The sequence below is a fragment of the Trachypithecus francoisi genome, unplaced genomic scaffold (genome assembly GCF_009764315.1).
Source record: "Trachypithecus francoisi isolate TF-2019V2 unplaced genomic scaffold, Tfra_2.0 Lachesis_group16, whole genome shotgun sequence".
Taxonomy (NCBI): domain Eukaryota; kingdom Metazoa; phylum Chordata; class Mammalia; order Primates; family Cercopithecidae; genus Trachypithecus; species Trachypithecus francoisi.
This window is the reverse complement of record NW_022681461.1, coordinates 91,339,716-91,353,689: the sequence shown is the minus strand read 5'-3', so window position 1 is coordinate 91,353,689 and position 13,974 is coordinate 91,339,716. Positions and strand designations below refer to the sequence as shown.

The following is a 13,974-nucleotide window of genomic DNA, read 5'->3' as shown; positions in this document are numbered from 1 at the left end:
ACCACACCTGGCCTACAGTCATCACTTTTTGGCTAAGTTGTTCCATTAGTTAAGAGTTCACGTAACTCTTATATTATCCAGCCCATGTCTCTCTGAATGGCTCACATCAAGGTCTTAAGATATTTTAAAAGACATCTTCTTTAAAATCAAGGTCTAATCTCTATGGCATTCTCCTGATGTATTAGTTTAGTGAGGCTTTCAAAAAAGAAGAGGACATTATTTGGCACAAATTTTTCTTAAGGTTTTTATTGAAGTGTTAATAAATACCTAAACAGCACAGTTGAATTTCGAATTTTCATAAAGTAAAAACCGTCACTAAATTAAAGAAAGAAAACATTACCTGTGCCCATGGGCGGCCTCCTCAAGAGCTGCCTGTTCATTACCTATGAAAAACCCTGGCACCAAGCCTGTGGCTAGCTAATAGTGACAATGGTAATTAGCTAATGTGCATGTTAAAGTAGCTCTCCCAAGCATTTGGACTGGGGAATACAGAGAGGATTGGCCAGTTGGAAATGAAAGGAAAATGGGGCACCTTAAAAACATAGTCACCGGGCGCAGTGGCTCACGCCTGTAATCCCAGCACTTTGGAAGGCCGAGATGGGCGGATCACGAGGTCAGGAGATCGAGACCATCCTGGTTAACACGGTGAAACCCCGTCTCTACTAAAAAATACAAAAAACAGCCTGGGCGACAGAGCGAGACTCCGTCTCAAAAAAAAAACAAAAAAAACCCAAAAAACTAGCTGTGCGAGGTGATGGGCACCTGTAGTCCCAGCTACTCGGGAGGCAGAGGCAGGAGAATGGCGTAAACCCGGGAGGCGGAGCTTGCAGTGAGCTGAGATCTGGCCACTGCATTCCAGCCTGGGCAACAGATTGAGATTCCGTCTCAAAAAAAAAAACAAAACATAGTCGCAGATATGCTGTGAGAGGTAGTACAGGGAGGCCATGGGCAAAGAATCCAGGCCCTGACTCGACTTGAATCCTGAACAACTTTCTGATTTTAATCTACATGTATCCTTAAATCCTCTTTTTATTTATTTATTTATTTGTTTGTTTGTTTAATTATGTTTTTTTTGGAGACAGAGTCTCACTCTGTCACCCAGGCTGGAGTGCAGTGGTGCTATCTGGGCTCCCTGCAACTTCCATCTCCCAGGTTCGAGTAATTCTTGTGCCTCAGCCTCCCAAGTAATTGGGACTACAGGCAGGCACCACGATGCCTGGCTAATTTTTTTTTTATTTATTTTTCATGGAGACAGGGTTTCGCCATGTTTCCCAGGCTGGTCTCCAACTCCTGAGCTCAGGCAATCTGCCTGCCTCGGCCTAGCAAAATGCTAGGATTACAGGCATGAGCCACCATGCCCGGCCTAAATCCTTTTTTGAAAAAAGATACCCTGTTCCTTGCTTTCAGAAGTTACTAACAGTAAAACTGTGAGCCAAGGAAAATCCCCAACCTTATTTCGATCCCCACTTCTAACCAATTGATCGTGGCTGCCTGGAGAACTCTGTCAAAAATGACTCTGAGGCTGAGTTTACTGGAAAAGAGTATGTACTGTGATGTCTGCCATGTTGATTTCTAGGGAGATGGAAGGAGTCAAGAATGTTGCCATGTATTTGCCATCTCTGCCCTAAGCTAATATGAAGAAATCAACAAGAGGTGGATAAACTGAGCAATTCATCACCATATTAAGCTGGATATTCCTGTTTAGTAAATATCTTTCCCTAGCTGGGAAGTATCTCACCCCATACTGTATCTCAGCCACAACAGTTTTAATTACCAGAGTCTCTAGGGCAGCAGTCCCCAATCTTTTTGGCACCAGGGACTGGTTTCCTGGAAGACAATTTTTCCATGGGAAGCGGGGTGGGGATGGTTTCAGGATGAAACTGTTCACCTCAGATCATCAGGCATTAAATTCTCATAAGGAGCACGCAACCTAGGTCCCTACCATGCGTAGTTCACAATAGGATTCGTGCTTCTATGAGAATCTGATGCCACCGCTTATCTGACAGGAGGAGGAACTTAGGCGGTAATTCTTGCTTGCCTGCCTGCTTGCCTGCCACTCACCTCCTGTTATGTGGCCCAATCTTTTTTTTTTTTTTTTTTTTTTTGAGATGGAGTCTCGCTCTGTCACCCAGGCTGGAGTGCAGCAACGCAATCTCAGCTCACTGTAACCTCTGCCTCCCAAGTTCAAGTGATTCTCTTGCCTCAGCCTCCTGAGTAGCTGGGATTACAGGCATGTGGTCCGGCTAATTGTTGTGTTTTTAGTAGAGATGGGATTTCACCATGTTGGCCAGACTGGTCAAGAACTCCTGACCTCAAGTGATCCACCCACCTCAGCCTCCCAGAGTGTTGGGATTACAGGCATGAGCCACCGCGCCTGGCCTGGCCTGCGGCCCAGTTCTTAACAGGACACTGACCAGTACCAGTTCATGGCCCAGGGGTTGGGAACCCCCTACTCTAGAGTATACAGAAGTAAAACACACCTTACAAGCCAAATATCACTGCATACGCCAGATTGTTTATAGCCTCCCCGGAGAAACGAAAATTGCTCCTATTTCAGAGTAGCCTTATGAGGCTACACTACATGTGGAAAGCAATTCTTTTCTCCTAGGAAAAGCATGTAAGGATTAAGATTATATTGGCTGAGGCCAGCAGCAGTGGCTCATGCCTGTAATCCCAGCACTTTGGGAGGCTGAGGCAGGTGGATCACCTGAGGTCAGGAGTTCAAGACCAGCCTGGCCAACATGGTGAAATCCTGTCTCTACTAAAAATACAAAAATTAACCAGGCGTGGTGGCACGCGCTTGTAATCTCAGCTACTCGGGAGGCTGAGGCAGGAGAATTGCTTGAACCTGGGAGGCAGAGGTTGCAGTGAGCTGCGATTGCACCACTGCACTGCAGACTGGGCAACAGAATGAGACTCAGTCTCAAAAAAAAAAAAAAGGTTATATTGGCTGAAAATAATTCACCAATATCCTAAACTGTATCAGCTTAAGCTTTGCAAGAGCATGACATTGAAAGATACACTTACAAATGTACTGATTAAGATACTTATAACTGGAAGAGAATATTTTTGAAATTTATATTTCAGGACCATTTAATCACTATTTGTAGCCCCAATTACCAATCAGTTTATCATGACAACCAGTCAGCTTTTTAGAGCACCTATGGTGGTGAGCCATCCCTATGCTACTTTTTCCAATCATAGAAGAAGGTATGAATTAACATAATGACTTTGTTTTTGTGAAATATTGCCTTTTCTTGGGATTTTAAAATACATTTTTCGGCTGGGTGCAGTGGCTCATGCCTGTAATCCCAACATTTTGGGAGGCCGAGGCAGGTGGATCATCTGAGGTCAGGAGTTTGAGACCAGCCTGGCCAACATGGTGAAATCTCGTCTCTACTAAAATACAAAAAGTAATCAGGTGTGGGTGGCAGGTACCTGTAATCCTAGCTACTCAGGAAGCTGAGGCACAAGAATCGCTTGAATGCAGGAGGCAGAGGTTGCAGTGAGAGTGATTCTCTTATAAAAAGTTGCATCAACACAATTATGCTGTAAACTTCTCATTAAAAGTTATGTGGGAAGCCGGGTGTGGTGGTTCATACCTATATTCCTAGCATTTTGGGAGACTGAGTCAGGTGGATCGCTTGAGCCCAGGAGTTCAAGACCAGCATGGGCAATATGGTGAAACCCAATCTCTACTCTCTCTCTGTATATATATATATTTTTTTTTCTTTATGGGCTATGAAAGTATCATACTGTAGCTTTGCGCAGTGGTGGTATCATAGTCAATGAGGTTTATCTGAGGTGCAATTATTGCTAATTGAAAATATCATACTGTAAACCAGGCGGGGTGCAGTGGCTCACGCCTGTATTCCCAACACTTTTGTGATCATTTGAGTCTAGGAGTTTGAGACCAGCCTGGGCAACATGGCAAGACCCTATCTCTTAAAAAAAAAAAAAAAATTAGCTGAGTATGGTGGTGCTTGCTTGTAGTCCCAGCTACCCAAGAAGCTGAGGTGGGAGGATTGCCTGAGCCTGGGAGGTCGAGGCTGCAGTGAGTCATGATCACACCACTGCACTCCAGCCTGGGCAACAGAGTGAGAGTCCGTCTCAAAAAAAAAAAAGTATCATATTGTAAACCAATAAATTATTTCTTATCTGGCTGCTTGGGAAATGAGATGAGTCAGAGAATGCTCAGTCATCCCTGTCTAATAGAAATTCAGAAAGTTTAATTGGCACAGCTATTCCAGAAGAACTGGAAATGTGTTAGAAACTAGTTTGCCTTTAACTTTGACTCTCTTATAAAAAGTTGGATCAACACAATTATGCTCTAAACTTCTCATTAAAAGTTATGTGGGAAGCCAAGCGTGGTGGTTCATACCTATTAATCCTAGCACTTTGGGAGACTGAAGTGGGCGGATCACCTGAGGTCAGGAGTTCAAGACCAGCCTGGCCAATATGGCGAAACCCTATCTCTACTAAAAATATAAAACTTAGCTGGGTGTGGTGCTATGTGCCTATAAACCCAGCTACTTCGGAGGCTCAGACAGGAGAATCGCTTGAACCTGGGAGGCAGAGATTGCAGTGAGCCTAGACTGTGCCATTGCACTCCAACGTGGGCGACAGAGCAAGACTCTGTCTCAACAACAACAACAGAAAAAGAATAGACCACATTAGGGGTCAGCATGCGGCTAAGGATGAAACAGGGGTCCTATAAGGACATTCCTGTGGAGCACTCAAGTGGGGCTCTTAACATCTGCATGAGTGTTCAAGATGTCTCTTAAATATACATAATTGATATCTATAAAGCCTAAGCATGTGGCCGGGCATGGTGGCTCACGCCTGTGATCCCAGCACTTTGGGAGGCCGAGTCAGGTGGATCATGAGGTCAGGAGTTCAAGATCCGCCTGACCAATATGGTGAAACACCATGTCTACTAAAAATACAAAAATTACCTGGGCATGGTGGCGCACGCCTGTAGTCCCAGCTACTTCAGGGGCTGAGGCAGGAGAATCGCTTGAACCTGGAGGGTGGAGGTTGCAGTGAGCTGAGTTCTTGCCACTGCACTCCAGCCTGGGCAACAGAGCAAGACTCCATCTCAAAAAAAAAAATCCTAAGCATGAATGTAAGGCCTCAACCTCTTTGTCCTCGTGTTTTTCATGTCCCTACTCTGGAATGAATCTAATTCTACCTTTCAAATTATTTGTTTTTTTTTTGTCCCTACTCCTCCTCTTGCCCCTACACATGAACACTCTCTTATGATTAGCTCCTTCCCCTGCCCCTCTGCGTACTGATTCTTTCAGAAATTGACTCACTCTCAAACCTTCCATTATCACTTCCACGTAGGTAATTCCTGGGATACATACTCCAGCCTGGCCTTTCTTCCCAGCTTGAGGCCCATATGTTCAACTGCCTACTAGATAGTTCCTCACTTCAAACTCAATATATAAAAGTTCATTCGTTTTATCCTGTTGACTTTGCTATTTCTTTTAATGGTACTAACTTGACACTTTCATTCAGACTCAGAACCATGGAGTCATGTTTTAATCTTCACTCTCTGACTTCTAACATTCAGTCTTTCAGTCTTTCAAATAATTCAAAATGTTGTCTCAGTTTAGGTTGTTGGGTTTTCTTTCTTCTTTCTTTTTTTTTTATTTTTATTTTTTTTGAGGTGGAGTCTCGCTCTGTCAGCCTGGCTGGGGTACAGTGGTGTGATCTCAGCTCACTGCAACCTCTGCTTTCCAGGTTCAAGCAATTCTCCTGCCTCAGCCTCCCGAGTATCTGGGTTTACAGGCGCCCACCACCACGCCTGGCTAATTTTTGTATTTTTAGTAGAGACGGGGTTTCACCATACTGGCCAGGCTGGTCTCGAACTCCTGACCTCAGGTGATCCGCCCACCTCAGCCTCCCAAAGTGCTGGGATTATAGGCGTGAGCCACAGTGCCCGGCTGGTTGTTGGGTTTTCTTAGAGATAGGGTCTTGCTCTGTAGCCCAGCTTGTAGTGCAGTGGTATGGTTGTGGCGCACTGCAGCCTCAAACTCCTGGGCTCAAGTGATCCTGTGACCCCAGCCTCCCAAGTAGCTGGGACTTAAAGCACATGCCACCATGCCTAGCTAATTTATCAAAACTTTTGTAGAGGCAGGGTCTCGCTTTGTTGCCCAGGTTGGTCTCGAACTCCTGGCCTCAAGTTATCCTCCTACCTCTGCCTTCCAAAGTGTTGGGATTACAGATATAAGCCACTGCACCTGGCCTTAGTTCAGGTCTTATCATCTTATTTCCTTAATTCTGAGATGCTTTTTTTAATGATTTTACATACCTAAAATCAATATTTATAATCGATGTAAACATTTAAGGTAGAGTTTTTATTATAAAAACTATTATATCAATAGTGTTTTAGAATCAGGAAAATCAGGCATCAAAGCCCTCTATTAACCTAGGTGCAATAGTGCATGCCTGTAATCCTAGCTACTTGGGAGGCTGAGACAGGAGGATTTCTTGAGCCCAGGAGTTTGAGTCCAGCCTGGGCAACATTGTAAGACCCCACCTTTTAATAATAAAATAAATAAGTGGAATTAACAAAGACCTGGATTACTCTATTTCTTCTTGCCCTTCCTGCCTGCATTCCCTTGCTCCTCTCATCTATCTTGCACATTATTGCCTGATTAAATCTTCTTAAAAGACTACTTTCATGTAGTTAATTCTTTAAGAAAAACTTCAGTGGCTCCCCATTCCCTGCTAGATAAAGTATGCCTGGGGGAACAAGTTTGTCATTTAAGGTCCTCCACAATTTAAGGGTCCTGACCTTTTGCTGATCTTACCAACATTATTCCCCTCCTGGATCCTTCTGCCCCAAACAGTTCTTTCTCTACATTTGTATCATTCCTTAAAGTTAGAAGGCTCTTCCTCGTCTGCTACTTACACCCAATCAGGTTTCAAATGCTATCTCTATTGTGAAACCTAATCTGAACACCCTATGCCAAAATAATCTGTTCTTTCTCTGAATTCCTGGAGCACTTGTCTTAACTCATCTCAAACTTTTTGTTTTGTTTTGTTTTGAGATGAGTCTCACTCTCTTGCCCAGGCTGGAATGCAGTGGCACAATCTCAGCTCACTGCAACCTCCACCTCCTGGGTTCAAGGGATTCTCCTGCCTCAACCTCCCAAGTAGCTGGGACTACAGGCACCTGCCACCACACCTGGCTAATTTTTGTATTTTTACTGGAGACAGGGTTTCACCATGTTGGCTGGGCTGGTCTTGAACTCCTGACCTCAGGTGATCCGCCTGCCTCAGCCTCCCAAAGTGCTGGGATTACAGGCGTGAGCCACCACGCCTGGCCTCACACTTATTATTAGTTATACTTATGATGAATTACCTGGTATCTTTGAATGTATATATTTGTGACTGTAATATTAGATATCTGATGTATTATAAGGAACCCGAGAAAAATCAGTCATATTAGTCACCTCATTATACATGACCTACTTTTTTTTTTGAAACGGAGTCTCGCTCTGTCGCCCAGGCTGGAGTGCAGTGGCCGGATCTCAGCTCACTGCAAGCTCCGCCTCCCGGGTTCCCGCCATTCTCCTGCCTCAGCCTCCCGAGTAGCTGGGACTACAGGCGCCGCCACCTTGCCTGGCTAGTTTTTTGTATTTTTTTAGTAGAGACGGGGTTTCACCGTGTTAGCCAGGATGGTCTCGATCTCCTGACCTCGTGATCCGCCCGCCTCGGCCTCCTAAAGTGCTGGGATTACAGGCTTGAGCCACCGCGCCCGGCCCATGACCTACGTTTTTAAAATCAGATCATAAATTCCTTGAAGTTAGCCCTGTTTGGTTTGTTTGTCTCCCTGATAGTTCCTTGAATCATACCTTATGTAAGAAACACAGTCAATAAACATTCAGTCAAAGGAGGATCACATCTTCTACCAAAGATTCCTAGCCATCCTTGTTCTTTTCTCTCTGGCTAGGCCAAGTTGCTTGTGCTCAGCTGCTTGCACCGGTCATCCTCCACCATCTAGGCTCATGATCTTAGTAACACAACATTCTTGCTCAATCTTTATAATAAATCGAGCATAAAACAGCATGATGAATTTAAAAACAAGGTGAGAAATTTGGCGGTCTTATGAGATAGATGTGTGGAGGCAGAAAGTACCTGGGAGATGCAGACAAGATGTGAGCAAGGTCAGGTCAGCAAGGGCCTTGCATCATGTTGTACTAAAGAGGTTAGACTTTCCCTCACTATAATTGGGAGAGGTTTTTTGTTGTTTTTGTTTTTGTTTGAGACGGAGTCTCGCTTTGTCGTCCAGGCTGGAGTGCAGTGGCACGATCTCGGCTCACTGCAAGCTCCTCTTCCCGGGTTCAAGCCATTCTCCTGCCTCTGCCTGCCGAGTAGCTGGGACTACAGGCGCCCACCACCACGCCCGGCTAATTTTTTTGTATTTTTAGTAGAGATGGGGTTTTACCATGTGTTAGCCAGGATGGTCTCGATCTCCTGACCTCGTGATCCACCCGCCTCGGCCTCCCAAAGTGCTGGGATTACAGGCGTGAGCCACCGCACCCAGCAATTGGGAGAGTTTTTAATCAGGGAAATGGCATGATCAGATTTGCTTAATTAGAACTATAGAAGATGGATTGGGAAGAGGAGGAAGGACTAGAAGAAGGGAAACCAGTTAGGAATAATATTTCAGGACCTCAACTAAAGTGTAATAATGGAAATAGAGAATGAGAGGATGGAATCATAAGAATGTGGAGAAGGGGCTGGACCCAGTGGCTCGTGTCTGTAATCCCAGCACTTTGGGAGGCTGAGGTGGGTGGATCACCTGAGGTCAGGAGTTCAAGACAGCCTGGCCAATGTGGTGAAACCTCGTCTAGTAAAAAAAAAAAAAAAATTAGCTGGGCATGGTGGCGTGCACCTGTAGTCCCAGCTACTCAGGAGGCTGAGGCAGGAGAATCACTTGAACCCAGGAAGTGGAGGTTGCAGTGAGCCAAGATTGCACCACTGCACTTAGAGAAGCAGATTTGGAGATGGGCTGGAGTAGGTGAGAAGATAATGAGCTTTAATTTTGGATGTGTTGAATTTGTAGCACCTACAGGACAATTCCATGAGATTGAGGATCTGGAGGAAGATATGCGTTGGAGACACAAATTTGTCCTAGACATAATGCAGTTCATAAACTTCTTTTTTTTTTTTTTTGAGACAGCATCTCGCTCTGTAGCTTAGGCAGAGTGCAATGGTGCAATCTCGGCTCACTGCAACCTCTGCCTCCTGGGTTCAAGCAATTCTCCTGCCTTAGCCTCCCGAATAGCTGGGACTACAGGCGCCTGCCACCACACCTGGCTAATTTTTGTATTTTTAGTAGAGACGGGGTTTCGACATGTTGGCCAGGCTGGTCTCAAACTCCTGACCTAAGGTGGTCCACCCACCTCAGCCTCCCAGAGTGCTGGGATTACAGGCATGAGCCACTGTGCCTGGCCACATTTCATAAACCTTACGTGTTTTGAAATACACTGCTTACTCTTAGCCCAAAACACCAGCTACATTTCTTACCCTACCTGTTTCACCAGATTTTTCTGCCCCTGACTGTGTTCTACTGTCACTCTTGGCCAATTTGGAACTCTTTCTTTTCTTTTCTTTTTTTTTTTTTTTTGAGACAGAGTCTCACTCTGTCACCCAGACTGGAGTGCAGTGGCACAATTTCAGCTCAGGTTTAAGTGATTCTCCTGCCTCAGCCTCCCAAGTAGCTGGGATTACAGGCACCTGCCACAGCACCAGGCTAATTTTTGTAGTTTTGGTAGAGACAGCATCTCACCATCTTGGCCAGGCTGGTCTTGAACTCCTGACCTCATGATCCACCTGCCTCAGCCTCCCAAAGTGCTGGGACTACAGGTGTGAGCCACCGTGCCCAGCCAATTTGGAACTCTTTAATGGTATTTTTCATATAGTAGCTGTCTAAATCTTAGACAACTGAATGACTATTAGACATCACTAAATTTAATGGGGTGTAAAATTCTGCGGAAACCTACGTGCTTCGGCCTATGGTACTTTTTTTTTTTTTTTTTTTTGTGACAGGGTCTCGCTCTATCACCCAGGCTGGAGTACAGTGGCAGGATCATGGCTCACTGCAGCCTCAACTTCCCAGGTTCAAGCAATCCTCTCCTCTCAGCCTCCTGAGTAGCTGGGACTACAGGCATGTGTCACCATGCCCGGCTAATTTTTGTAATTTTTTTAGAGGTAGGGTCTCGCTATATTGCCCAGGCTGATCTTGAACTCCTGGCCTCAAGCAATCCTCCTGCCTCAACCTACTGAAGTGCTGGCGTTTGAGGTGTGAGCCATTGTGCCAGGCTCTTGCACCTTATGTTAAATATTTAGTGGTGCTTTCCTGGCTACTTTCCCTCTTTTTCCAACTGTCCATGTACCTAGTCTTCTCTGCCCTCTGGCTTCTCTTCTCTTAACCCCCTCTTTTTTACACTGTTGGCCACTGCCTTATTCTTGAGACATTTTACATCCTGGGCTTGCAAAACACCTGATTTCCTGCCTACTTCCCACTTCTCTAGCTCTTATACTTTCTCAAACTCCTAAATAAAAGTAGTTTTTAGAATTCTATAGTCTTCCTTATATCTCATTGTAGTATATATCCAGCATGACTTCAGCCACTTGCATGGTTTCACAATCATTTAAAATGATTCCTAGATGTGAATTTCTATCCCAGTCTTTTCAGTCCAAACTCAGATATTCAACTGCTTATAGGACATCTTTATTTGGATGTGTTCTACAAACGCTTCAAATCTGCTTGTCCAAAATTGAGCTTTCTTCTTCCTCATAAACCTGGGCTTTCTCTTCTGTCCTAATTTTCAGTGAATAGTGTTATCACCTACTAGGAACTTAGGAGGCATTCTTGACCTCTCCACCTCCTTTCTCTTTCACATTCAGTGTGCTGTGAAACCCTATCAGCTTTAGATGTTAAAAGAGGATTTTCCTGGAAGAGAGAACATGGTGTGATTGAAGACAATAAAATGGGCATGAGAATAGCATACAGGGGAGACCAGCCTGACAGGAGAAAGGTTTTATTGAGGAATACTGGAAAAGATAATTGAATTATTAAGTGGGAGAGTAACTTGGAAGATAACCTAAAAGCCATATAGAGTATTTCAGAGTTTGCGTGGCCACAGAAACCACCAAACATTAGGCAAATGAATGAAATGATCATTTCAGACCATATATATATATATATATTTTTTTTTTTGAGTTGGAGTCCCACTCTGTTGCCAGGCTGGAGTGCAGTGGTGTGATCTCGGCTCACTGCAACCTCCGCCTCTCCTGCCTCAGCCTACCGAGTAGGTGAGATTGCAAGCATGTGCCACCATGCCCGGCTAAGTTTTGCGTTTTTAGTGGAGACAGGGTTTCACCATGTTGGCCAGGATGGTCTCGATCTCTTAACCTTGTGGTCCACCTGCCTCGGCCTCCCAAAGTGCTGGGATTACAGGCGTGAGCCACCGCGCCCGGCTACAGGCCACATTTTTAAAGTCAGTCATACAAAAAAAAATGGATGGAGAGATGAGCAGAGCAACTATTACTTTCATAACTAGAAACAACCATTTCTAAGCAGATTTTATTGATGACATGAGGAAAAAAACTTACAAGTTCCAGCTAGAAGCTCAGAAAGTCTGACCTTGAATTTCAATTTAAGTGTGCTAATAAACAATAAAAATAAATTCTCATTGAATAAGGCAAATAGAAAGTATGCATTAGTGATACAGCTAGGAGTAAACTGTGTTGGCAATAATTGCAGGAATTATCTGATTGGAAAGTTTTTTTTTTTTTTTTTTGTTGAGACGGAGTCTCGCTGTGTCGCCCAGGCTGGAGTGCAGTGGCCGGATCTCAGCTCACTGCAAGCTCCGCCTCCCGGGTTTACGCCATTCTCTCGCCTCAGCCTCCCGAGTAGCTGGGACTACAGGCGCCCGCCATCTCGCCCGGCTAATTTTTTGTATTTTTTTAGTAGAGACGGGGTTTCACCGTGTTAGCCAGGATGGTCTCGATCTCCTGACCTCGTGATCCGCCCGTCTCGGCCTCCCAAAGTGCTGGGATTACAGGCTTGAGCCACCGCGCCCGGCCGGAAAGTTTTTATAAAGCCAGGTACAGGGACTCACACCTGTAATCTCAGCACTTTGAAAGGCCAAGCCAGGAGCATCACTTGAGCCCAGGAGTTCGAGATCAGCCTGGGCAGCATAGCAAGACCCTATCTCTACAAAGAATTTAAAAGTTCGCTGGGTGTGGTAGTCTGTGTCTGTAGTCCTGGCTACTTGGGAGGCTGAGGCAGGAGGATCCCTTGAGCCCAGGAGTTGAAAGCTGCAGTGAGCTATCATTATGCTGCTACAATCTAGCCTGGGTGACAGAGCAAGATCCTGTCTTTAAACACACACACACACACACACACACACGTTTGTATAAGCCATTCCTTAACTATAGATGATCTTTAAATTGAATATATATTTTAATCACCTAATTGAACTGTGATGATGATTTCCAAAAACATTTGGATTTCCATATGCCTCAATGAAAAATTAGGTTTAATAAACTACACTATAATGTAGCACACTATATGTCACATTTATATATTGATAAACATGATAATTTCCTTCTTATTTGACTTAGATACTAATTAACTTGGAGTAAATGCACCCACCCCAATCGTGTGGTCAGTAAATAGTTAAATAACTGAGGGAAAAGAAGTACAAATTAGGCAGCTCTACACACCATGTTTCAAAAGGGAAGGAAACAAAATAGTTAAAGCAAACATTGCATGTTTTGAAAATAAACTGTGTTTATGAAACAGAGATCTCAAAAAGTAAAAGGAACCCCACTTTATCTGATGGAAGTGCCAGGAATCTGGAGAAAAGAGTTCAATTTCAGCTTTCAGTTTGGAAATGCAGAAAGACCATGAATTTTAGCACAATAACTGAGAACAAGTAGCAGCCACAGAATGACTAACCTGAGTTAGCAGTTAAAATGTCTTTAAAAATGATGGATTTGATAGATTTAAAACCAAAGCTTTCCTCTTCCTCTTTGTAATTTTCCTTCTTTCCCCCTTTTTTTCTGATTGCAATTTCAATAATAAAGCTCTATTGAATTCCGAATTACTTACATGAGGTCCTTGAAAGCATGACTCCCTCTGCAGATAACCATAGGTTTCCATCCCAAAGCACAAGCTGTGTACCCTGGTGTGGTATGAAATAATGAGCAGAGCAGCTGTTCTCTTGGTTTAGCTGCCACGGAGCAGTCACCAGTAGGCATCTGAATTCCAGACTAAATCTTAAGCCCCACCTCTCTGAAAAGGAAGAAAAAAAATGTGGCTCTGAACTCTTGTCGAATTCCTGGACAGTAGCTCGAAAGTAGGTGATCAGTCGGCATCTGAGTGTTACTTCCCTGTTTTGGATTTCCCATTCCATCCAATAATTTTACTTTCCACTAGAAAAAGTTGTCTTCTGAGTTTCTGAAGGTAGAAACAAAAATCTACAAGCAAAATCTCAAGTCTTTTTTCACATTGTTTTCACACATATATATATTCTAAACTTTTTTTTTTTTTTTTTTTTTTGAGATGGAGTCTTGCTCTTGTCTTCCTTTTGGTGCTTAGGGACTCTCACAGGCAGATTGGTAGCAAGGGATACTGACCTATGATCTACTTATCAAACAACTCTCCATTTCACTGGTCAATGCTCATTTGACCACAGGAACAGCCTAGCCTTATCTACCACACAACTTTACATTCCACTTAAGAGAAACTATACTAAAAGGTATCCCCCACAGGCACAGAAATTCTTAGTTAACCATTATATGTTTATAGATTTTGAAGCAAACCATGGTCTGAAGTCTGTTTTATTTTATTTGAAAGAGACTGGGTCTCACTATGTTGCTCAGGCTGATCTCGAACTCCTGGGTTCAAGCAATCCTCTCACCTTGGCCTCCCAAAGTGCTGGGAGT

The 13,974-nt window shown here is 44.1% G+C and overlaps 1 protein-coding gene and 1 non-coding gene across 3 annotated transcripts in view; one reads left to right on the top strand and one right to left on the bottom strand.

Moving 5' to 3' along the window:
• GNE (glucosamine (UDP-N-acetyl)-2-epimerase/N-acetylmannosamine kinase) overlaps positions 1–13,301 on the bottom strand; it is a 79,171-nt gene extending 65,870 nt beyond the window's left edge. For both annotated transcript variants that reach the window (XM_033238107.1, XM_033238104.1), the window contains exon 1: positions 13,139–13,301. In XM_033238107.1, the coding sequence (XP_033093998.1) occupies positions 13,139–13,189 (51 nt within the window). In that variant the 5' untranslated portion in view covers positions 13,190–13,301. The remainder of the gene's footprint in view (positions 1–13,138) is intronic.
• On the top strand, positions 3,760–3,898 carry LOC117099536. The gene has a single exon (XR_004443863.1). It is a non-coding gene; the product is annotated as a U4 spliceosomal RNA (small nuclear RNA).
• Positions 13,302–13,974: the final 673 nt, after the last annotated feature.